This window comes from Passer domesticus, chromosome 2 (genome assembly GCF_036417665.1).
Source record: "Passer domesticus isolate bPasDom1 chromosome 2, bPasDom1.hap1, whole genome shotgun sequence".
NCBI classification, from domain to species: Eukaryota; Metazoa; Chordata; class Aves; order Passeriformes; family Passeridae; genus Passer; species Passer domesticus.
In genome coordinates, this window is record NC_087475.1 from 124,712,482 (window position 1) to 124,738,204 (window position 25,723).

General features: G+C 40.8%; 2 protein-coding genes and 1 long non-coding RNA gene across 5 annotated transcripts in view; 1 reads left to right on the top strand and 2 right to left on the bottom strand.

The window, feature by feature from the left end:
* The window catches only part of ARL13B (ADP ribosylation factor like GTPase 13B), a 32,448-nt gene extending 30,812 nt beyond the window's left edge, over positions 1 to 1,636 (bottom strand). For all 3 annotated transcript variants that reach the window (XM_064411115.1, XM_064411112.1, XM_064411113.1), the window contains exon 1: positions 1,499 to 1,636. The gene's annotated coding sequence lies outside the window, so the exon portion shown is untranslated. The remainder of the gene's footprint in view (positions 1 to 1,498) is intronic.
* An 87-nt stretch (positions 1,637 to 1,723) lies between these two features.
* On the top strand, positions 1,724 to 23,787 carry PROS1 (protein S). The gene is made up of 15 exons (XM_064411111.1): positions 1,724 to 2,361; positions 5,775 to 5,932; positions 6,341 to 6,365; positions 6,696 to 6,782; positions 8,052 to 8,174; positions 8,305 to 8,427; positions 10,138 to 10,263; positions 12,280 to 12,401; positions 14,058 to 14,176; positions 15,629 to 15,818; positions 16,479 to 16,646; positions 17,642 to 17,810; positions 18,272 to 18,420; positions 19,129 to 19,342; positions 21,443 to 23,787. The coding sequence occupies exons 1-15, from the start codon at positions 1,875 to 1,877 to the stop codon at positions 21,586 to 21,588; spliced, it is 2,406 nt and encodes an 801-aa protein (XP_064267181.1). The 5' UTR covers positions 1,724 to 1,874; the 3' UTR covers positions 21,589 to 23,787.
* Positions 3,914 to 25,425, bottom strand: LOC135295051 (uncharacterized). The gene is made up of 3 exons (XR_010357097.1): positions 25,352 to 25,425; positions 5,176 to 5,260; positions 3,914 to 5,089 (listed from the first exon to the last, which is right to left on the bottom strand). It is a non-coding gene; the product is annotated as an uncharacterized LOC135295051 (long non-coding RNA).
* Positions 25,426 to 25,723: the final 298 nt, after the last annotated feature.

Consider the following 25,723-nt stretch of genomic DNA (forward strand, 5'->3'; position numbering starts at 1 on the left):
CTGCTGTCATTCAGTGTCCGCAACAGGTCAGGTTTCATCCAAAGCAGAGACAACAGATACTCTTTAAACATTTATATTCATTATCCTCAAGAACCTGAGAACAGCTTCTCCGTGGGAGAGCTGAGTGTATGAAGAGCAGAGAAGTGCTTAAAAAGAGCAAGATGATTACAACTGTTACAAGTATTAAAATCAAGCTCTGAAGAATACAAAATCATTAAAAAAAAAGCCTACATGCAGTGGGCTGTGGTGCCTCAACCCACCAGCAAGTCTGAACAAAGCTCACTTTGAGACCAGAGCCACACAAATTTCTAGAAAGCCAAATGTAACAGCTCAGTGAACAAAATGTGCCATTGTAATTGTGTCAAGTGACATAAATGTAACATTTTCAGTGCCCGAGCACCTCCACAGAACAATTCCCATCTCTTTTTATACAATCTTTGCAAACTGTCACAAAATTGCTCTCGAGCCTATTTATGGCCCAGAGCACTCAGATGGGATTCATGAGATGAAGAGAACTTGTTCAAGAGTGAAAAGCAGAGAGCAACAAGAATCTTGTTTAAATACAAAACCATAAAAGGGGGTGGGCAGGAATTGACAAATCAGATAAAAAGTTGCAGAAACAAACCGCTCTAGGAGGAAAGGACATTCAACACTGCTGAAAATGCTATGGTAGGGAGGTAAACCCCATTCTGCTAAGCCAGTTTGGAGAGACTGGATCTCTGAAACATGTACAGAACAAACGTCAGGTATTTTACAGGGTGCACTAAAAACATCCCAAACCTGTTCCAGATATTACATCTGTCAGCTTGTTGAGGTCAAACAAAACCAACAAGCCCACAAACCTGTCAAACTTAGCAGTGAAGCCTGCACACCATTCAGTAGACTACATTTAGTACACCACCTTCACGGGAGACTTTCACAGTAGAGAATTTATTTCAGCAACATCAAGCTTGGAAACACAGCTGAACAAATAATTTAGAGCTGACCCTCCTCACACAATTTAATTATTTAACTTCCTTCCCTGTCTGAATGTCAGTTATATCAGGGCACTTCACTGTGTTATATTTTGAACAGCAAATCGAGTGACTGAGCAGCACATTCAGCAAAAATCTGAACACCATCCTCTCTGCCGAAATTGTATTTGAGACGTAAATAAGGTGTAACAACTGCGATGTCCTGACAGCCCGAAGCACTCAAATCTTTCTGCAGAACAGCTTTAGGACCACCATATTTCCTGAAAAGAGCTGCTAATAGAAGCCCAGCAGTTCAAGAGAGCATCTGCACTTTCCGGCCACGTTCCCAACCTTCCTCTCCCGCTTCCAAGAGAGCAGCAACTCAAAAACCCCGCACGTGTCACTGAATCCTCTCTCCCACTTTGGAAGCACTTTTTTTATAGTTTATAAACTCAGCGTTCTCTATAAAATCCGGTTTCTGACGAAAAGGAGAGAGCCAGCCCTCAGGCTGCCGGCTCCCCCGGGCCCTTCCCCGCCCCGCTCACCGCTGCCTCCGCCGAGGCCCCGCAGCTCGGCGGCTGCGCGCGGCCCGGAGCGCTCCGCCACGGCGGCGGCAGCCGGCGGGCACCGGCGGCGGCTCCGGGCTGCGCTGGGCCGCTCCCGGTGAGGCGGGGCCGCTCCCGGTCAGGCGGGGCCGCTCCCGGTGAGGCGGGGCCGCTCCCGGTGAGGCGGAGGCGCTCCCGGTGAGGAGGAGCCGCTCCCGGTGAGGCGGGGCCGCTCCCGGCCAGGCGCTGCTCCGCGGCCGCGGGGACGCCGCTCCGAGCCCGTCACCCCGGGAGACGGCCGACGGCGGCCGGCAGGGGACACACTTAGTGGCGCGCCCGCACACGCCAGGAGGCAGGACCGCGGCCGGCCAATAGGATGGAGCGGATCGCCCGGTGCCGGCGGAGGATCAGCCAATCAGCGGCGAGGATCCGCGTCCCCGGCCCCCCGGGAGCGAACGCCGGGAGCGGCGCGACCCCGCCGCCATGGGGGCGTGGGGGGCAATGCCCGCCCGGCCCCGCTCCGCGCCGCTCCCTCCGGCGCGGGGCCCGCCCGCTGCGCGCCCTCCGCTCCCGCCGGGGATGCCCGCCGAGCCCGCCGAGTGCGGCCGCCGCCTCCGCGGGGCGGGCCAGGCGCGACCCGCCCGCGCCCCCGCGGCGCTGTCCCCGGCGCCCTGGTGACGCTCCCGCAGGGCAGCGCGGCCCGGGCGCGGCCCAGCCTCCCGCCGCCCCTCCCTCCCGCCCCCAGAGCCTCGGCCGGCCCCGCCGAGCAGCCGCCGCGCAGTCCCGGCCGCCCCCGGCAGCGATGAGGCCGCGGTGCCTCCCGCTGCTGGCGCTGGCCATCGCCCTGGCCCAGGCGGCGACCTGTGAGTGAGGCGGCACGGCACGGGGCGGGGGCGCGGGGCCGGGGCTGGTTCTCCCGGGGCTTCGGTGGCGGCTCCTGAGGGGGGAGCTGGGCTCGGGGAAGTGTCCGCACCGGGAGCTTGGTTCCCCTGCGGGAATAGCCCTCGGGAAAGCGGGTTTGTTGTGCAGTCCGGCAAGCGGCACTCAGTTTGGAAGTTCAGCCCTCTCAGGCTGAGAGCTGCTTGCTCTCACACACAAAAAAAATAAAGTTCTCCGCCTTTGACGCGAAAGTCTTTGAGGTTAATAGTGGAAGAAGACAGTGTGGCTGAAACAGGCAGAATTGCAGCTCAAAGTATTCCTGTTTCTGACCCGTTTTACTAATGATTAAACTGGCAGAGCAGAAAGCGAATGTTTGCTATTCTGCAGGGTGCTGGGTTGTCTGACTTGGGAAGGCAGCGGTATCAAAAGATGAAAGTTCATTTTGTAACGTTTTTTAACTGCTCCCAAAAATAAACCTTCTAATAAATATAAATATTTCATAATGATCTTTCCTCATGTTTTCATCACGGTTTTGGTTCCATTTATCTTCTCCACTGCATACCTTGTAATTTTTCTTAACAGCAGGAAATGAGCTGTCCTGCTCATCCAAAATTTCTGTGCTCCATATTTCCAGTTCCTTATCCCTGGCTGTGAACAGTGCCAGGGATTTCTGGAATGGCAGGGGAGGAGAGGGGGAAGGAGAAAAAACAGCTTTAAAATGCAGCTCATATCATTCAGTAATCCCAAAGTTGTCTCTGCAAGCCTCAGTGCAGGTGGATTTGGTCAAATATCAGGCGAGGGACACATTTTGGAGAAGGTGCAGGTAAATATTAGCAGCCAGCTTTATTTTGTTGGCTGCGTAATGTCACTGAGGAGCTTTTCAGGATACTCTTGTCACTGGAGTTACAGAGCTGTGCAAACAAAGTTATGCCACTTCCTACAGTGGTGTCACTCTTTATTTAGTTTTATTCAAGTGCTTTCCTTGGCTCAGGTTTTAGGTAAGCAGCTCTAAGTTATGTTTTAGTGGCCCACTTTAAGCAGGTTTATGGTTGCATCTGCATGACAGAGCAGCTGTAAGAAACCGCTGAATCTCATCCTCTCCCATAAGTTTTTTTTTTTTTCTTCTTTTTGAGTAGTGTCACCTTTATATGCTTGATAAGCATTCACTACACAGTGGCTGTACCCCAGTGCTGGAAATTGTGAGGCTCTGGAGTTGCACAAGGCTTCAGTGACCACCCCATGAAGCACCCCGAGTGCATTAAGGGTTAACTTGGTTTGGCAGGATCAGAAATGGGCTGGAGTTTCCTGTAATCAGACTGGCAGCAGCAGCAGCAGTAGTCAGGAATTTTTGTTTTTAATAAAGGTCCTATCATAGTCTTTGTAATTAAAACGCAGATGAATAAATACACTGCTAATTCTGTGCATGGGGATTGAAATATTTGCACTAAAGAAACATGGAATTTGCTCAGAGTTATGTGTTTTATTTAAAGTCAGAAGTTACAGGAAATCAGCTTGGGAGAAGGATAAACTGCTCTGATGTAGGGAAAAAGACTTATTCCCATTGCCCCACTGTATTGAAGACATGAAGTAGAAAGTGTTACATCTGTTTGTACACAACTGAAAATTTCTTGTATTTTATTTACTGTAAAATCATGTGAAAATGACAATGATGTAGCTAAAGGTCAACATCTTTGTGGGGGTAGAGATCTCCCATGGAAATAAACCCAGCAGCTAGAATGCACAATTTTCTGTTGTCACTCCTTTTGCCTCAGGACAGGAGGTCTTTCTACATCTTTCGTATTAATGAGAAATAAAGCATTTAGTCTAATTAATTGAACTTCTTTCCTTTCTAAGCAACTTGCTTGTTTATCTCTGAGTTAGAGCTGTGCTGTAAAACCTTGGAGGTGAGCTGTGCATCCACCTTATGCTCAGGAAATCTTATTTACTGCCTTACCAGGATGATTAGTTTTACCAGAATGAAAGCAAATAGATTAGTTTGTAGTTACAAGCTCAGCCCATGTCAGATTCACTCAGGAGGCTGTAACACACAAAGGTTTCTTCAGGTCATTGCCCAACGCTGCAGCACTTCAGAATGTTCCCTGCCACTTAGTAGAGACCTTTAATGTGTTTAGGATGTTGTGGTTTTAGTTAAATGTTAAATCTATCTCCTTCCAAGCCCTGGGCCTCATTATCTGCTCTTTCTAGTCAGCTTCTTTATTTTTTTTTCCTGTTAGTGCAGAGAAACTGGGAGCTCTTCTCTGGCACTTGGCCGCTGGTGTGGCTCGTGAAGGTGCTCTGGCTTTGAGGAATTGTCACAGGCAGTACTGGATGGACTTTGTGTACCTGAATGGCTCATTTCTGTGGAGCTGGGATGAATTTGTGTGGCCACCAGGCCTGATGTGCACTGCAGGTGTCACAGCCCTCACACAGCTGGGCACTCTGAAAGGTTAAGTTGTGCAGAGGCTGAGGAAAGCAAAGTGTGGTGCACTCCAGTTAACATCTGTCATCTGCACTCTTTAACCCAGTCAGCTGGACTTCTTCCAGCTGTGCTCATCCATTTTTCTCTTGATCACAAGCTATATCCAAAAATTAAACCAGGCAGTCTAATTTAGAGGCTGTTCCTGGAGTGTTGTGTGCTCTGCAGAGAGCATTGAAGCAGATATCTTTCATTTTTAGTGTCATTTCTCAGTGTTCACCACTTGTTAAAAGTCTCTAAAATGACAATAACCAGATACATGAAAATTAAGTAATGACTCATGCTGGGTCTGAATCATAAAAGCTGGCTAGGATTGTTTTACCTTGCAAAATGTGGATGTATTTATAGGCTGTCTGCCTTGATATTCCCAGGATAACATTCTCACCTTTGTCTTGTTCTTCACTGTTCTGAAAGATAAAATTACACTTGTATTAATTACATACAACAGGCAGCCTGACTTTGTAATACATAATTTTGCTCTCACATAAATTTAATAGGGTCAGAATATTTACTTGCAGATCACTGAAACCAGTAATAAAATCAGCATTTTTTTTTATCTACTTGTTGCTTACATATCTGGCTTTATAATAACCATAACAAATAAATCTTGTCCTGAGCATGACTTGTAAATTATGCTTCTTGCATGGATGCTGTTAAGGATAAATAGCACAGATTCAGGATTTTTTGATCAGAAACAGCTCCCACATACAGAATCCTAGAATTTCTTGCTTGCATTTTTCAAAACAATAGCAAACATCAACTCCTGACGAAGCATTTAATTCAGAATTTTGTGTTAAATTCTAATTTTTGCTCAGTGTTCACGGCATTTTTCAGCTGTTGCAAAAAGAGATAATAACAATAATAATATTAACTCAGATAAAGATAACTCAATAATAACAGAGTTGCTTTGTTTCTCCCCAGTTTTATCCCAGCAGTATGCCTCTCAGTTCCTGCAGAGGAAACGCCGAGCAAACTCTTTCATGGAAGAAAGTAAGAAGGGAAATCTAGAAAGAGAATGCATTGAAGAATTATGCAATAGGGAAGAAGCCAGGGAAATCTTTGAAAATAATCCTGAAACTGTAAGTATTTTGTGAGTATCTATGACATAGATAGGAATTCTTTGTAGAGGGAAAGACAGCCTTGTGGACTTCACTGCTCCCAGTAACAACACTGGGCAAGATCCCCCCATTTAAAGAGACAATTTTCAAAGTAATTTTGACATCCAATTCATTTGCATTGCCCTCATTTTGCAAGTGTCCAACTCACTGCAGTATTTTAATCTCACTGAGTCTTATGTGTACTAAATAATCTGTTTTAGCCCATACTACATTAATGTAGAAACCAGGCCTATATTCTGTGACTCAAACTTTTTCTTCTTTTGTAGTTATAACACCAATATACTTCAGAATATATTCAATGATGTATTTTGCTGTCATTTTATCTACCTGAAATTTTTCTTAGCCTTTATTTTTCTTTTCTTTCTGCAGGAATATTTTTATCCCAAATATTTAAGTAAGTACAAAAAAAAAAAATCCCTAAACAATTGTAGCGTATGATTCAGTGATGCTCTCATTTGGGTAATACTGGTTTAGTTTTTCTGCCCCTAGCACTGGGATGATTTCCATGCTGATTATAGTGCAGAGAATGTCCTGTGTGCTGAGATCCTCACAGAGGCACTCTGAAGGTTGAGCTGTCATCAGCTGTCCTTAACATGCCCAGACCAGTTTTGCAATTCAGGCTGTGAGAACAGGCTCTTTGAAGATGCCGTGCAGCAAGTGGTGTAATTTCAGTGTAAATGAGTTGTTTGGACCCTGGGCTGATTGTGTGGCTTTGCATTTGCAGGCTGCCTGGCCTCCCATCGAGCAGGGGTGTTCAGGGTGGCTGCAGTCACTCCAGACTCTCCAGCTGACCTGAGGGCTTGTGTCAAGGGTAAGTGCTGATGTTGGAACACACGGTGGCTAAAAAGCAGTTCAGAGACACAAAAAGAGACAAAAAACGCTTTAACTCAGGAAAACTCAATAATCAAAACCAGAAATTGACCAAAAAACGTCAGCTGAGACAGCATTTCCAGAGAAAGCAGTTTAAGTGACTGCTTTTAACTTTATAAAGATAAAGGAACACAATTGACTGCAGCATGGAAGGCAGAGTTCTGCAAACAGAAGTGTCCTGCAGCAACCCAGCAATATTCCCCAGTGTGTCCTCTGTACTCTACCACATCTTTAACAGTTATGCCAAACCCTTTGCCTCTAGCAAGTCATGTTCTGTCAGGTAGAGTAAGAGAGTCTCTTGTTAATTGTCATGTCAGCCTACTCTTTGGCCTGTAGTTACATTACCAGCTGAACATCTTAAAATATCAAAAACAACAACAACAAAAAAGTAAAATATTATCTGTAACACAGTCATTGATTCCAAACAAAATTTCACAACACACAAAATTTGGGATTTTTCTCAAATGTTCGATTTTTATGCCTATACACTCACAGGTCCAGCATGAATGTGTTCTTTCTAGGAAATTCATAGCAAGCCATTTTTACCATATTTCCTACTGCTGCAGTTGAAACAACTCTCTAAACCTCTTACAGCCTGATTATATCAAATAAACGTCCAGTTAAATAAGAATACTTACCCTTAACCATCTGACACTGTTTTTATCATTGAAAGCAGTGGAAGGCAAAAAAAACCCTTAATAATTACACTGCACACGTCATGGCTGAACATGTTTTTGGATCAGTTTGTAATAGTGCAATAAATTACCAGTTTCTCTGACTGACCACTCTTGAAAAGAGAAACTCAACTCTCTAATCTCGAGTTCTTGAAACTTTAATATTTCTAGTGAAATTTGTGTTACTATGATGGGGGCAGAGCACTGTTCTTTAAAAACTGAAATACATATTTTAAGTATAATAATATAAAGTCTGGTCACGTCTTGCAGGGATTAACTTAGCAAGTAATTTGTCTTCTAGTTGTTTTCTGCCTGGCAAAGAATAAATACTTTTCTGGTGGCTTTGTATGTTCTCACTCACTTAAAAATTCTTGCTGACAGAATGAGTAGCAAGATTGTTGTGGGGGTGCTTCATGTTATACATCAAGACCTTTCCTATTTCATGACTTGTAGAAAGAGAATAAGAAAGACTAAAGTGATTCTTGAGGAGAAATAACCCCAAATAACAAGGATTTTCGATGTTTTCCATCCCACAGAAATTTCAAACCAGTGCAGCCCCCTGCCATGCCATAAAGATGGATATAAGGATTGCATAGATGGACAAGCCAAGTATACCTGTGTCTGCAAAGCAGGATGGAGAGGAGAGAACTGTGAGGAAGGTACAGTCTTCAGTTTCATGGCATGTTGGTTCTCAGAAGCACAATTACATTTCTACTATTGAACGGTATTTTCAGCTGGTCAGTTGATGCCTTGCTGTCAGCAGAGAGTTTGATTCCCTTTTCTTTACAGACATAAATGAATGTGAAGACTTCAATGGAGGTTGCAGCCAACGCTGTTCCAACTTCCCTGGGAGCTTCCGTTGCCTGTGTGAAGATGGCTACTTCATGCATTCCAACAAAAGGGATTGTGGAGGTAGGGAAACTTCAGGGGAACATCTTTCCATGCCACCACAGTGCCTGCTGACCAGAGAGAGGGAAGGGTTTCATCCAATAGTTCCACAAATGCTTTTGCATTGCCTCTGAAAAATCCAGCCCTGGTTTAGTTTGGCTGCTCATTCCTTACACACTGCAGGCATTTGGGCAGCCAAATAATGAACCAGATCAAGAAGCAAGGAAAGAGGGAGTGGCTATAGATGAGATTCTGCTTCATTACTGGAGCTTCATAAAGCTCATTTTGGTCTCTCACCAGTTTGACATATCCTTTAAGCACCCTGAAACAAGAATCTGAAGTGATACAAATAGCTGATGTTGTTACCATGGAAATTCTCTCTGGTAAATACTGATTTAGGCTAAATCACTCCAAATTAGTCATGCTGCTCTTTCTGCAGTTTGAAGTTTGTTGGAGAAGAAGCTATTAATGAATCCAAAAAATCTCTTAATGGGGAGAAAGATTTTTCTTTGATTCACCCAGCATTATTTTTTCTGTACATGTTTGTGTCTACTGTTGGCCATGACCTACAAGCTTCATTCCATTCCAAATAAAGACCGTGTATTTACATAATTAGCAGTTCTTACTGCATTTTTAGAAAAAATTAGAACTTCATTCCGTTTTAATGGAACAACAGTTTGGGATGATGTCAGATGTTTTTGGTTTTTTTTGTCCAAAGACATGCCAGAATGACAGAAGACTGTGGGTTTATGAAAAAGGGCAAGGAGATAAATTGGTTAAAAGTTCTGTAATTCTTAGAAAGATACTAGAAAATGTGGTAAAAAAGTAATCAAAGATAAAAATATACTAGTATACCTTAGTGCCTTGAGTGTTAGTTTAATCATTTGATAAACTGCATTCAAGTATTTTATTACATGCGACTACAGAGTTAAACAATCAGGAATTTGGAATACACTAACTTACTAAAAAAGTAGTCTGAATTCAGGGCAGCTTTGACTTACTACAGTTCCAGGACTCCAAGCAAGCCAGTGGGAAAATCTCCTGTGCAGCACCATTTCCACAACTGTTACAAAACCACAGAGAAAACCAGAATGATCCCTGCAGCTATGAGTGTAGTACTGCCAGGGATCTGCTATTTTTCTGTCTCAAAGACACTTAGTAAGATTGATACTACACCCTGAATCCCACTGCCACATCTGCATTGGGAAAATGACATTGACAAATTGAAAACAAGACAGAAGACAGACACTAAAATGGTTTGAGGGATAGAGAGACAGTGAGGGACTTGAACACCTCTCAGCATAGCCAATTAAAAGAAAACTGACATGAATTGATTGTAGCATGGAAGAACCTCTGATTGGATTATCTCTTGTCTTTCTGGGTGTCTTTTTCTAAGATGGAATTTTACTAGGCAGTCTGGTTTAGTTTCTGGGAATTCTGTAGCCTGTTTCTCTCTCTGCCTTCCTAGACATGCATCCCTTTCCCTGTTACCCATATGAAGGGATAGGAAAGATAAGCAAGCAGAGAATTTTTTGACTGGGGGCATGCAGAAGTGTCTTTTACAGCCCTCTGGAAATCTTTCTGGCTGTAGTTCTAGTCTGCAGTGACAGCATGGTAGAGCTACCAAAAAATTTTGCCAGTCTTAGTCAGTTTGCACAGTGTTGGATAAGGTTGGGAAGAAAAATGGTGTGCAGGAGTGGGAGTTGTATTTTAATAACTTGTTTGTGTTTCTAGATATAAATGAATGTGTGCTACATCCAAACATCTGTGGGACTGCCATCTGTAAAAACACCCAGGGGAGATATGAGTGTGAATGTCCAGAAGGCTACAGATATAATTCAACTTCCAAGAACTGTGAAGGTGTGTCTTTGTCCCCAGCTCCTCCTTTTTCATATCTTTCATGTTCCCTCTCCTCTTTTCTTTTTTTAATCCACTGCTATACACATCTGAGCTCCTCATCTACTGATGCATTTCTGAATCTTCATATTCTTTATGAAATGAATTGTTGTCAGGCTGTATTACATGACAGCATGGCAGTTCTCTAAAGTTTTTTTCAAAATGTTTTTTATAAAGATCTCAAATGTCAAATTAAACTATTCCAAAATATCCAGAGAAAGAACTGTGGAAAAAAATGAGCTGCTCCAAAAGAATCTTTCCTGAAATGACAATCTGGAACTAAAAAATTCCAAAGTTCTGTAACAATTATAGCAAAGTTGAAAAGTATTGATAGCTAGCAGTGAAATAACAAGAAGCCACTCATACAAAGACCATAACTTCTCCAGTGTTGAAAGTGTTTGCATATTTGTCTTCAAATATGTTCTATTTCTCTGTGCTTGTTAAAGTTGCTGTTTACTGCACATCAGAAATTAAATTTCAGTTGTAAACGGGTATGAAAGCTCTGAGAATTTTACAAAGATGAATCTTCTACACTGTCAGTTTAAGGAAAATCTATCAGTGGCTGCTTTTTGTTTTAAAAGCTGTCTTTTATTACTGCTCAAAAGGACACAAAAGCACCTTCCTGGATGGCCATGAATCTTTTGCTCCATGGCTTTTCCTGCAGGTCTTTTGTGGCAAAGCTCTGCCCAGTGGCAGTGTTTACATACCCAGGTGTCAGCTCTTTGTCCACTTACTACGGGATTAAAACACTACTGACAATTTTCTGTTCCTGCATGCACCAAAGTGAGAAAAACTTCACAGTAATTAATTTTTACTCCGCTTAGGGTTTCCTTCAGATAAATCCAATTTGATGCAAGCCACGTAAGTGTTGTGTTTCTGCTGGGACATGGATTCAGGAGGTTGCAAGATGACGACATTCCAACGGGGAAAGTCTTACCTCCCTAGCAGGAGGATTATGCTGCTAAGCTTTTAGACCTTGTTGTAACCACATTAAATGAGTCACCAAATCCTGTCTAAGGACAGGATTGTGCAGCCTGACAGGAATGTAGCCTTACAGAAATACTAAATGACATGAGCTTTTCATTGTCATACTGCTTGTAGGTGGCTAAACTCAATTATGCTTATTAGGAAAATTGAATTTACATACATTTATGCACAGCTATCTCTATGATGACAGATACTATTAGACTGAAGAACAGAACAGGGTTTGTTATGTTTTTCATTACCTCTCTTCCTCCAAGCAACAGCAAAGAAAAAAAAAAATTAGTCCTAAAAACCTCCAGATTTAAATGCATTCATTGGTACAAATTCTTTTGTTCCCACTAGAAGGGCTATTTGTTTCAGCATAAATGTTGCAGTTGCTTTAATCTTCATTGGAGTCTCTTGTCAAGGAGAGATTTTGTTTCTATATTATAAATGTAAAATTTACATTGGCCATTTGAACATTATTTCATTTCTAAATTACTTACTTTGCACAACCTACTAAATATAAAATGAAGTTCTCTTATTGATTTGCAGCTCAAATTAGACTGTTCTTCTCCACAAGCAGAAGCTGTGTGAATCTTAGGCATCAGGAGATTATTGTATGTTATTTTAAAAGGTATTTTGCCCTGAGATTATTTGGGATTTATATGAATAAAGCACATTCTTTCTTCACATATTTGCCCCATATACTTTTAGTAATCTGAGCTCTCATTGTGTCTTACAAGAAAAACAAGAGATCTGACCCAGAATGGGATTTATGCCATCTGTGGCAGCAATTTACTAAGTCTCTCACTATTCAGCCACCTTGTGCCTCAGAAATCAGACCAAATTGTCTCCAGCTCTGTATTCCAGGCCTCTATCAGATTACTAAATCACCTTTTGGACTCATGTTATTCCAGAGAACCTCTCTTGTCTGTTGTTCCATTAATTTGTGTTAGTTTTTAGTCTGTGGCGTGAAAAAAAAAAAAATCTTCTGTCTGCTTTAATTTCCGCCAGATATTGATGAATGTGCTGAAAATATTTGTGCTCAACTCTGTGTGAACTCACCAGGAAGTTACAGGTGCTATTGTGATGGCAAGAAAGGGTTCAAGCTCTCTAAGGACATGAAGAATTGTGAGGTAAAAGTGTGCTATGTAAAATTCCATGTGGAAAATCACAAAGTTTGGTATTTTTTGATGAGAGGGAAGCTTAGATTAAGGAAAATAGGAAGCTATTTGAGAAGTGATTAAAAATTCCTGAGAAAATGCTGGGGATTCTGATCTATGGTTTGGCTCACAAAGCAGCAGGGATTTGGATGCCATTCAGTTCATGCATGCTCATTTACAGGAGTCCTGTCAAAAGCTGCTTGCTTTAGCCAGGCATCTTTATTCCCTGCTGCTTCCAAAATAAGCCTCAGCTTTCTCCTATCAAACAAATAATTCCTGTTCAGCCCACTCAGAGACAGAATGTTCCTTTTGTCCATATGTTCCCAAGTTTTCCTTAGGCTGTGCAAAAGTTTTTGCTCACTGTTTCAGAATTATTCTGTTTGGATTGAAAAAAAAACCTGGATTGTTTTCCACAGTTCTCATCTGCCATAGCTTAAGGAAAAGCACTCAGTAATACTTGCCAATTGGAGAACATCTTGCAGCCAAAATGGGCTGCTCTTGATCAGTTTGAAAATTTACACTTCTTAGGAGCAGAAAGTTTGAAGCTCCAGAGAATTGGGATTCAAAGATTGAAGTCCAAGGATTTTTTTGTAAGTGGATCTCATATACTTTGAAAAGTTCAGGCAGTCTGAGATGTCATGTGAAGTGAGCTCAGATAACTGCCAACAATAAAACACTTCTAACAACAATAAAACACTTCTAACAGAGTATAACAAAATTTGGCTTAAACTGCAGGAACAAGATCTGACACAAGTTACAGGATCTGTGTATTAGGTCTTGTTTGTACTTTCTGAAATTTAATGAACAGCACTTGGCAGTCATTCTATTTCCTTTTGCTCATCCTTGAAATGGTGAGATGTAATGAGGCTGGAAGATGCTCTTATTTTCAGAACTGTTGTTCAACAGTGATTAATTCTGTATCTGGAAGTTAATTTCATGCCTTTTAATTGGGGAAGAAAAGTTCAGTCAGCTAAAAATATATTCAATCTATAAACTAGTGACACCAAGAGCCATAAAATGAAGTAGCCATAAAATTCAAGGAGAACACCTGTACATTTAATGGAACTGATGCATCAGGAATAGCAAAGTCAGAGTACGAGACAGTCACAGAATGTCTTGAGGGATTCAAATTTGAGAAAGAGGCTTTGAGGCTTCTACTTGTCCATAAGCACTGTGATCCTTTAATTTCACTTTAAGAGTCTTCCCAAGGTATAGCTCTAGTCTGTTCCCTTCTAACAACTGAACAGGTTTAGATTCTGCAGAACTTCAATAGCAGAGCTTGGTAGCTCTCTAGAAGGTGGGTGTCATATCCCTGGTGAAAAAGTGCTTGATGGAAGATTGGAATTCTTAATTCAAAAACTAAATATTTAAATAGTAGTTTCAATCCACCAGAACTATGTGTCAACCTGGATCATCCTCCAGCAGTTTAAATAAGGGATGTTTCAAGCAAAAGCAAAACCACACCATTTCATTTGTACATAGGTATTCAAATTTAAAAAAAAAAAAGAAAAAAAATCCCAGAGGTAAGCCATTATTTTAAAAATAAAAAAGGCTAGCAGGCAACAACAGGAGTTGCATGATAAATTACCACAATGCATTAACAGCTTTTTTTTCCTCTACCATTTTCAGTCTGTTACTGAGTGTATCCCACTGAATCTTGAAAAGAATTATCAACTGCTTTACCTGGCAGAGCAATTTATTGGAATTCCCGTTCTCTACTTAAAGTTCAAACTGCCAAATGTCACAAGGTAAGCATTTGCTATTGATAAAAGTATGCATTGGAATGACAGACATTTGTTTCCATTAATTTTCTGAGGGTTTAGGAAGAATGCATTGCATGCCTAAATTATATCACCATCTCCCCCTTCATTAAGATACCTTTACATGATGAATGATAAACAGGAAGGCATTTAGAATTAACATAAAATTCAGAAGTTATATGAAAACAGTTACAGTTATAGTAACTATTATAGTTGCAGTACAGCTTCCAGTTATATATGGGAATGGCTTTAGTTTGGATGTTGCTGTTGCTCCACCCCTGCTTCAAGTAGATGCTAGGACATGCTCTGCCCATCCTGCTGAGCAAGAAAATCAGGCCATTGCCCCCTGCCCCTCCCTGGGCTTCTTTTCACACACAGAGTGTCCCAAGGACACCCACAGAGCACAGTACTCTGTCTGGCACCAGCTGGATGATTTTCTTTACAGCTGTCAGAGCTATTGCCCATGGCACTAACCCCTTTATTGCCCTTGGACCTCTTTGCTGCAGCAGCCAAAATTGCAGCGTTCCCTGACTTAGTGACCAAACAACTGGAAGGTAACAGCAGCAGCTGTGGAGCTGGTGATCCCCAGAGCCTCAAAACCGTACAGATGGACATAAATACTGAGAACTCTGTCCTCTGCCGCTGTTCCAAGTTGACCGGGCACTAACGCTGTCCTGGAAGAGCTTTCAGGGATGATAAATGTTTGAAGCCCGGTGTAAATACAGAGCGGTGTTGGGTGCGTCTGGCGAGGGACAGCCCCATCTAGGGGACACAGAGCAGCACTGCGAGGGACAGCGACCCAGTTCCGAGTTACAGATGCCTTGGCAAACCCCAGCTTCCAAATGCTTTGCTTTCTCCTTTCACCTTTAATCTGTTTTGTCTAGTCCCAGAGGCTGTTTTTACTCTACTTCTACTCTCCTCTACTGCACAGTAAATCCTAACTTTGCTACATATACACATTCAACCTAGATCCAGCCAACAAATCCTCTAATGAGAGAATGGCATGTGAAAGGCAGAGCAAATTTATGGGTTATAATTCCTTCAGGACAACATTTGGCAATCCAGCTGTACTGAAGCATATCATAGATCTTATATTTTGTCTGCATTGCATCCCTACAAAATACAACAGGAAGATTACATCTCTCTTCTTACTCAGGAGACTGGGATATCCTTCACAAGTAAAGCTCAGAGTGAATTTGGGAACTGCACCAAGGTTCTTTGAAATCCTAGGTCAGGGTGTTAACCTGAAAACTTCCCACTGGATTTGAGTGAGCAAGGCTTATGTTCCATTCTGTGCAAAAAATCACAACTACTCTGATACAGAGACACCAAAAGTTACTATCTCTGAACCTTTCTCTGACCCTACTAATGAGTTATCCAGGGCTGTACAGTATTTCACCTTTCCTGTCTTCTTATTAAGATTCCTTCTTCACAACTCAGATTTACAGCAGAGTTTGATTTCCGGACGTACGACGCAGAGGGTGTGATCCTGTATGCAGAATCCCTGGACAACTCAGCGTGGATCTTGCTTGCTCTTAGGGATGGAAAGATTGAGATTCAATTCAAGAATGAGTTTGGAACAAAAGTCACCAGTGGAGGCAAGGCCATTAATGATGGACTGTGGCATATAGTAAGTTGGATTTCCTTCTCCCATTCCTTTCCTTTTAGTCACTGTGGGAAGATGCTGATAAATAAAATAGGGAGAAACTGAGCTAAACTAAACTACTAAAAGGCTTAAAATGATGCACTCAAACCCCATATTTAAAAAACAGCCAAGAAATGCACAGGAATGCCTTACATCAGGAAATTCTGCTACCTTTTAACAATCAAAGAGAAGATAATTACCTCTAGCTATCAACATAGCAATTATTCATTTTAAACATGAAAAGGAAAGAACACGATATTCAAAACTGTGATTGCATGGTCAAGTGCACAGTTATTGGATACTTTGTGTTTAGAGCAAGTTTTACATCTGCTAAACCAAAAAATTCATCTTGCTTTTCAAGCCTTCACACCTGAGATGAAAAGTCTTTCTCACACAATCTGTAGAGCACACCAAATTTTTTATGTCAGTTAGATTTTGTTTGTTACCCTCCTAGAATGTCTCTAGATATGGGCAGCTGTCCTGCATCAAGTTTAAATACAGTTTAAATAGTGACTGCATTAAAACTATTTTACAAGGTTTAAAGAAATATTAGTCATGCTTCACAGGGCTTATGTTATTTTAAAAAAATAATGTATTCTACATTTTCATATGTGTTTATATGTAATTATTTGTATTTTATTTCAGGTATCGGTTGAAGAATTAGAACACAGCATCAGTGTAAAAATAGCTAAAGAGGCTGTGATGAGTATTAACAGCCCAGGAACCCTGTTTAAACAATCCCAGGGTTTCTTGGAAACCAAGGTGTACATTGCAGGATTGCCTCGCAGAGTGGGCGGTGCTCTTGTTAAACAGGTAATTAAATAATAATAAGACTAATATTGATTGATCATGCTCTGTTCAAATGTGTACTCCTGGTAGTCACAGAAGAAGCAAGCCTGGCATGAAACTCATTTAGAAAATGAAAATGTGGCTGTTAAATCACTGTTTTGAAAATAAACACGTATGAAGCTTTTCAGTCTGCCTTCAGTAAGGCTTCACTTGTTAAAACACAGCACTTCTGGTCTAATCTTTGAGGATTCTGTAGCCTGTTTCCTAATATGGCTTTAAGATTCCCTAAATCACCACCACTGCTACTGCTGAGAGTGCATTTCAGGGTGATTCACGTCCTGGTCCTGGCTTTTGCTAAGCTCTAAATGCAGTGTTCACTGTGCAGGCAGCACAGTGAGCTTTCATTTTTAAAAGGTTTTACAACAGCCCAGGCTGGACAAGGCCCATGATTCTTTCAGTCTCCCAGCCTCAGGAATGGCTACAGTCAAGTTGTTGCAACAAACTAACTGGCAATCTCAACAGAGAGTTTAGATTTTTTTTTTTAAATAATTTTAAAAATAAATTTTTGCTTAAAAGCAAAGCACAGAAAAAATCATGGAACAATACAATAACTTCCCTTTATCCAATAAAAAACAAGTCCAGAAATTTCCTTGTACTTTATCTTTGTATTAAGATAAAGTTTTGAACAGGGAGCATTTCTAGTGATCATTTTCTTCCAGTGCAGAAAATCTGCTGTCCTTTTGTCTAGATCACAACACGAGCTTTAAAAGTGGAAGCAATATTATTTTGTTCAAATCCTGGCAGCAAAGTGGGAAATGCTAAACCATAAATACCTTTTAAAGGCTGAGGTACCAAATGCCTGTCACTTGGTTTTCTCCCACCATCACTGCTGTAACCTATAGCATTGGTTACTGATATTGACTACATAGAAATAAGCTGATGTGGAAAATAATGCCTCATTGTTAACATTTTAAACCCAACTTTGGACTAAAACCCCCAGTGCTGTCATTCTGTTCTAGATTAACCCTCGTCTGGATGGTTGTATCCGGGCCTGGAACTTGATGAACCAGGGACATTCAGGAGTAAATGAAGTTATTCAAGAAAAACAAAGCAAACACTGTTTAGTAGCAGTGGGGAGAGGATCCTTCTACCCTGGCACTGGAATGGCAGCATTCCAGATAAACTATAGTAAGTATTTTTCTATCCCTGTCTTTTCTGTTGGACTGGTGATGGAACTGATGAAATTAAAAAAAAAAAAAAGAAAATAAAGTCACACAAACTAAGCTATACACTTCTGCATCCACCAGTGATCCCTTAACTTCTGTTAGGAATCTTCTTGAATGAGGATTCTGATCACAGTAGTGTTATCTGTTCAGTTTCTGGAGTGTTTTACATTCAGAAGTTTAATTGCAAAAGTTGGCCACTATTGAAGATCCAGGATTAAAAGTTAATTGGAGTTTTTTGTGGGTTTTGGTTCTTTTTGGTTTATTTGGTTTGGTTTCTTTAGAATTATAGTTCTTCCTATAAGTTCAAAACTTAGCACTAATTTTTCCATAGTAGGGAGGAGATTTAAATACTAATTTTTAACCCCATATTAATTTTTCATCAGCAAGTGCATTTACTAATTTCAATTATTCTCTTTAAAACAGATAATCTTGACAGTGCTGAAGATTGGCTAATAAATGTGACTCTGACTATTCGCCCATCCACAGACACTGGTGTTATGTTTGCCTTGGTTTCTAATGAAACAGTGCCTCTTGCATTGTCCATAGTGGACTCTAACTCCTCTGACTCACAGGTGATCTTACAATTCTCCTAGCAGCTGCCAGGTGAAAAATCAAACTAAAAAAATGCTACTCACACACTTGCAGTGCAGCTGGTAGCCTCAGTATTTTGAAAATTAGAGTGGGTAATAATGTGCAGAAAATATCTGTCTATTAATGATTGCTGCAGCAGTGACTAAGCACTAATCACTCATTAGTGATTACATTATGTAGTCTGAGCTCAGATCCATTCCATCATGTTTTCTGTAACCTTTCCTTCCAAATGCACAGAGCAGAAAGGGAGCTGTGACAGCAGTGTATACAGGAAGGGCATCATGTTAGTTCCAAATTATTAACAGATTTTGTTGTCCTTACGTTTCCATTTACATCCCTCTACATCAGCCATTCCAAGCTAGAGCATAATTATGCACCATGGCTACTCCAGGCTTTTTCCCAAAATAAGAGCCTGTAGTGAACACTTGGGTACCTTTAAAACTCTAGGTGAAACAGGATTTCACCTCAGAACTGTATCCAGAGTTGTTCCCTGTAAAGCATTCTCACTTATAAATTTAAGAATGGCATTCATCATCAGAAGTGATGGTTACACATCAGCTTTTCCAGCTGAAGGTACCAGTATTTAATATTTTCTTTTACTTGCAAATACAAAGTGCACCAGAACCAAGTATAATGATTTATTAAAGTTGCATATGGCATCTTTGGTGATCTACCATTCTTCCATCTAGAAAATCACTGTGACCATTGGGAGCACCATTGTTGCACAGCTGGAATCAAAGAAATTATGTACCCCCAGAAGAGTGCAGGTTGAACTTCTAGTGACCAAACAGGAGCTTGAACTGGCTGTTGATTCACACACAGACAGAACCAACTCTGAGCAACTCTCAACTCTGCATCAAGCAATGATGGCAAATGTTGTCACCTACCTGGGTGGCCTGCCAGGTGAGACCTGTTTCTTTTCATTAATTTGATTATTTATAACAGCCTGATTGTATTCAGACTTACCCATGCTAGGAAAAACCTACAATTATTAAAAAAAAAAAAAAGTTTTTTTTCCCTCAAGTGCCTTCTTGCTTCCTCCAGTCATTTCAGCTTTGGAGGCAGCCAACTTTTCAACAGCAGCATTATTTGGACATTAAGAAGTGGCTCTCTAGAGGTTTGAATTTGGAAAATATCTTGATTTTGAGTTGGGTGAGCATTGCACGTTTCTGAAATGCCACCATCTGGCACAACTGAGGAACTGCATCAAAAATGTAAGAAACGCAGATATTTGTAAATAATCCTAGTGTCAGAAGTGCAGAAGGGAAAGTCAGGAATATGGTTTCAACAATTAAACCCTGAGCAAGAGATGACTGGCAATCTTTATGAGACAGAGAATGTGTTGAAACAGCAAATAGTTCATTCAAAGCAAGCTTCAAGTTAACATTATTGAGACATAATGTCGACATTATCACAAGGATTATTTTGTCCAGGAAGTGTGCACATACTTCTGTATAAATAGTTTGACTTCAGGCTGAATCAAGAGAAAAAAAGATCATTGCCCCAGGTGAGAAATAGTCAAAACCTGAATTAAAACTTGAAAATTGCTAGAGGAAAGGTGCCATGGTTACAGTATTGCTCCTTGTAGAACTTTTCTGTATCCTGTTACTATTTTATGGAGAATGAATCATAATTCCTAAGAAAATGCTACAAATTTGACTGACATGTCTTGAATTGGCAAGGAATGAGTCAGTTTTTACTTAATACAGGTGAGTTAGCAGTTTAATGGAGCCACAGTAAATAAGATTCCAGTCATTTCTTGGGCCTTTTCATCTTTGTGATGCTTAAATGAATCTTTTTTAGAGCTTTGCATTATTCAGGCATCCCAAAGAGATAAGAAGCAAGTATTAGTTACTTGCTGCTCCTTAATCTCAGTTCTGTTGTCTCTGTTTTAAGTTTTAAAAGGTACCTTAAACATGCAAATTAACACAATAAAACAAAAAAAATCCCACCAAAAAACAAGCCTCTGTATTCAAAAACCCCATGCATTTCATGAAGACCATAAGTCCCCATTTTTGATACCCCTTTCTACAAACTAGTAACAATGGTGGGAGTATTCCCCTGTTATTTCAGCACCACTAGTGCAGGTTAAATGAAACTTCCATGGTTCTGTGACAGCAGTGTTTTCCTCAATGGGTGAAAAAAGCAGAAGGGAACAATTCTACAGGACTCCATGCAATACCTCATCTTACAGCAAAATAAAATCGTGAGAAAACAGTGTTTCTTGCTCCTAAGATAACCAAATCTATCTCCTAAGGAGGGATAGGGTGATTAACACCTGAAAAAAAGAGAGGATGCTTTTGAGATCAGCTCCTGATCACCCTCATTCTAATTGCTGAAGGTGCTTGCATCCCTTAGGTCTGCCTTGTAAGAAGCCAGTTGTACCCTAAGACTTGAGAGCAATGCCTGGTTCATTTTGAGCTTAACATATTGTTTCCTGCAAACATATCCATGATCTGACGCTGCCCTAAGCCAAACAATACCTAAAAGAGCAGCAGATAAAGTGAGTGTTTCACAGAGAATTCACTTGGAAGCAGCAGTGAGGAAGCAGGAAAATGTGTGAAGCTCCCAGGGGTGCCCCAAGTGAGAAGCTGCAGATTTGAATCTAGAGTAGCTTCCTGGCAAAAGCAAGGGAGTTCTTTATGTGACCTCTAAGCCCAGAAACAGCTGTTTGTAGATAAGGACAAGAACAGTGGGCTCCAGGAAACAAATTCTTGTTGTTAATACAGGAAAAGCCACTATGGAAAACATTTCTGGAGTTCAGTTTTTGGATGGGAACAGACTTCTAATGCATATTTAACATTTTACTGGCCTTTCTCAGCTTTGCTGACTTGATCTTAAAGAAAAGGCAGAAGAACTCAAGTGTTTCCTGCCAAATTGCTCCTTTTCTCCCATGACTAAATAATGGATGGGGAATGGAGTATTCCCCACGTTTTGACTGACTGAAAATTCCATAGGAATTTGCATGCCTTGGCCTAATGAAGTGAATGTGTTTCTGTGCAGATGTTCCTCTGGGTGCTACACCAGTGACTGCTTTTTATAATGGCTGCATGGAGGTGAAGGTCAACAACAGACAGCTGGATCTGGATGAAGCCATTTCCAAACACAACGACATCAGATCTCACTCGTGCCCACTGATCATGCAGTAACTGTTCAGATTTAATTTAACTTTTTTTCTTTCAGATGTAATTTGTGTAATTAGTCTCATGCCATAATGGAGCTTGCATTGTTTCGTGCAAGATGTGCCAGGGAAAGAAGCAGCAGCATGGTTTTCTCCCTTTCAATATAGAATGGAGGGAAAAAACCCTCTCTGTTCAGCTGGAAAGAGACAATCAAGGTCAAAATTTTGTAAAACATTCTTTTATATATCAGTGGGAAATCTTAAAGCTAGATTTATCTTTCGTGTTCATGCTATGTCCTTTGACATATTTAGCTTGGACAGAAAGTTTAGGAATTTCTGTTTAGAAAGAATTTTACATCTTATATTTCATATAGCAGCACAAAGTTTCAAGTTGCAAATAATTTTAGTGTATTAGAATCTAAATGAAACCAGACTTACCAAGTACATTTTCAAGCATAACATGCAAAAAAAAAAATCTGTACAGGTTTTGTAATATGTGCTTTTGGTAGAGGAAAACATACCCTGGAATCTATAGCCCAAACTCTGTGAGTATGTTTACAGGTTGTATCTGTAGTGGTAAAGCAACTTCAAAATGGAAGTGTTTATTTAAGTAGCTCAGTTTTTGAAAACAGTTTTGGTTATACTGGACCAGCTTTAATTTGTCTGTCTTTAGAACCCAGCTTTAGAGTTTGAAGAGTTCTGAATCAGGTCAGGTCATTTACTTTAAAAGTGGGCTAAAATACACCCCAGGCAATTTGAAAAACAGAGGAAATGGCTTGAAGGAAGGAGCTCTGCATCACAGGACATCAAACTGGAATTTGCTGAGTAAAACCAAGGAATTGCAGCAAATACTTGTTCCATCAAACCTAGCACTGCTCAGCATAAGCACAGTCTGATGATCCATCATAGTCCCTTTATTTTGGGTAACCTTGCCTTCAGGGAGCTCCAGAACAGATTTGTGAGCCCTGCTGCCATTGAAAACCCGAGTTTTGCCAGTAACCTCAATGTAAAGCCATATTCTGCTCAGCCAACTTTAATAAACCAACAGGTGATTTGAAAAGTATTGCTTTCCTCAGGTGTGCTGATTTCGAGCATTTCCAATATTTCTTTAACATCCTTTGAGTGTTCTTTCCACTTCCAAGCTCATTTTCACAGCACCAGAAGCCTCCCTGTGCAGCTCACCTGGTGGTTTTGTTAACCCCAAACCAAATAAATAGCAAGAGAATTGCTGTGAGGTATAAATATATCCTCTCATCCATCAAGCAGAAACATTTATCTGCCAGCATTCCTGACCCCAGCTCTGCTGTCTTCACTTGAGACACTGAAGTGCAAGTGGATGTCCAGAAGGATGGATTGTGACAATATTCATTTGAAGGACTGCCTTTCTCCAGGGATATTCTGAGTGACATCAGGGAGGTTTCCTCCAGTGTTAAATGCAAGGGTTAGTGCAGATCTGAGCACATCTCTCAGTGTTATTATTGCTTTGGCTGGACTTACTGGTCACTTCACTTCCCACTTGGGTAGTGCAATACAGGATTTGCTCCCAACTTTCACCCAGTACAGCCCAGCAAGAAGCTGACACCCAGGGGCTCCTTGCCATTAATACAAGGTCACTTTTCTAGGATGGCATGGAAAACAAGCTTGGAATTCTGACTCCATGGAGGGGAAATCCTTTCCTGCAGTCACCCTTCCCTGCTCTTCCTTCATACCAGCACACACACTCTGCCTACAAGTCTTAGTTGGAGAACAGCTAGACTGAAACAAGTAGGTTTTGCATGCAAGGCAGAGCTGAATTGAGACTTTTGACATGAAATAAACACATGATCACTTTATTTATGATATCTCTGTGGCACCCATTAATCTTGGAAAGCCCCTGGGTCAGACTCTGCCTCATACAACAAGCACAAACTAAGAGATTAGGAACATAAAAGCAAAGTGTCATCAATGTTCTGCTTCTGGCCTGCAGGAACAGAAGAAAAGGTTTTTTTGCTGTTGTTTGCTAGAGATTTTTTTAGGTTTTGTTTGTTAAAATGTAATAAATTGTATAGAAATGAAAGGAAAAAACAATCACTGTGTCACACAGACACTATTTCTCTTTGTTTTCACGGAATAATACTTTAGAATTTTGTAGTTAATGAAACCTCTACACTTCTTTTTTAATGTAAAAGTGCCTCCCTATTGTAAGAATTAAATAAAGCAGCATTTGCAAGTTTCTTTTCATTTGAAATTGTATTTGCATATTTTTGTTCATTTTTGCTGTGCAAGGCTTGTTCTGGTGGTCTCATGCCTTTCTCAGGAGATTGTGATCATCTTCAGCATCAAGGAAAAGAACTGGCTCCAATTAATATGCTATCCAAATAGGCATCCATACTCTCTAGATAATTAAGTTAATTAATTGTTTAATAGTACCTGAGGAAATTAGAGTTTGCTTAAAACTACAAGTGGAAACAAAGAAGATCAGGGCAAGTAACCAATTCCTGTGTTTTTTCCTTCATCAGATGCATTTCATTGAATTTTGAGGCATAATCATTTCAGCAAGGGCCATTCAGGGTTTATTCAGAACAGCTGGAGCTGCTCTGCATTTTCAGCTCCCATGCACTTGTGCTACAACTCCACATGTCCCAATTTCCCTGGAAGTGAAACCCAGTCCTGAAATTGGTTCTCAATTATACTACAGCAGTTTAGTTTGCAGGCTTTAATGCCTGCATGTTTTCTGGTGGATTGAGGGCTCTTGATACTCAGGATTGGCTCTAGATCTTCAAAGAAAGGGAGGCCACGCTCACTTTTGTCATTTTAGTCCTGCCTGTCACTCACTGGTGATATTGGTCCTTTAATGTCATTCATCATATGTACACACTTAATATTTCATTACCTCAGAAACATTTTTGTATCAAAATTACCACCCTGATTTGGGCACAATTTTACATTTCATCTGCCAGAAATAGAAGTTATGTACACCACCCCAAAAAAAAAAAAAACCAAACAAGGAAAACCATAACAGCTAATACCCAAAGGATAAATAAGGCACCACTTTCTGAGTAAGAACCAGGGTACTGAGATGTTCATGGTTTTGAAAAATGCTTTCAGTCCACAAAATAGCTGTAACCTCCTTGTTACACTGGGCACATCCTTCTGCTCAAGGGGCAGCTACATTTCAGTAGGAATATGTGAATAAGCAGCTAAATAAGGGAGCTGGTGTGTTGCTTACAGGTGCTTGGATCAACTGAGCGGGTGCAAATTGATGCAACTCAGCACTTAATTACGTGATTTTTTTTTTTTTAAAAAGGGGGTTGTGTGGTTTTTTTTTCTTTTTTTTTTCAGGAATTTCTAGTATCTCAGCAAATAAGGAAAAAAGTCAGAAACTGAACCCATCTTGGTCTTCTGTCCACTCTAGCTGAGCACTGGGGGAAGCACACACACAAGGAACCAACACAACCATTCAAAAATAACACTAAACTTGAAACAACCTCCCCCCCAACCCAAGAAAAACACAAAAAAAGCACCAGCAACAATGCAACTCTGCATGAGAAAACTGAGCAGGTGTGAGGCCTACAGAACTGGGGAGGAATATTTCTAGAATTCATCGATGGCTATATTTATTATAGCATAAATAAAATGTTAAAAGTCTTAATTAGTAGGACATAATACACATACTAAGCTATGTGCAAATTGATTTAAGTTTTGGGCAACTTACAGTACCAAATAAAAATGGCTTTGCTTAAAACATGCCCCAAGAAAGAGCAGTTCATCTATAAAACAATATTTCTGACTACCACTCAGCAATGTCTTACCTTTCCAGCAGTGTTTTTTTTCCCCTTTTTGATTTCCATCAACCAGAACTCAGCTCACAGAGCACCTCACCAAACCACAGCTGTCATTAAAGCAAGGCTTTACTCTTTCCTAGCCTATCACTGAGTGCCTGATCATTGCCACCAGCAGGTGACAGACTCCTGCTAACTCAGCCCATGGAAAAGCAATCTGCTCTTCTAAACCTGGGTAAAATCCAGCCTTTGGCTTAAACATTTTTTTTTTCTGGGACAGGAGGTCATGTGGATTTAACAAACCCATTTTCCTGGAGCAGGCAAACCCCATCACCTTGTAATTCTTGACTTTATACAAGCACCACGGGCAACAGAGGCATTACCCCAGCTGTACAGATGAGC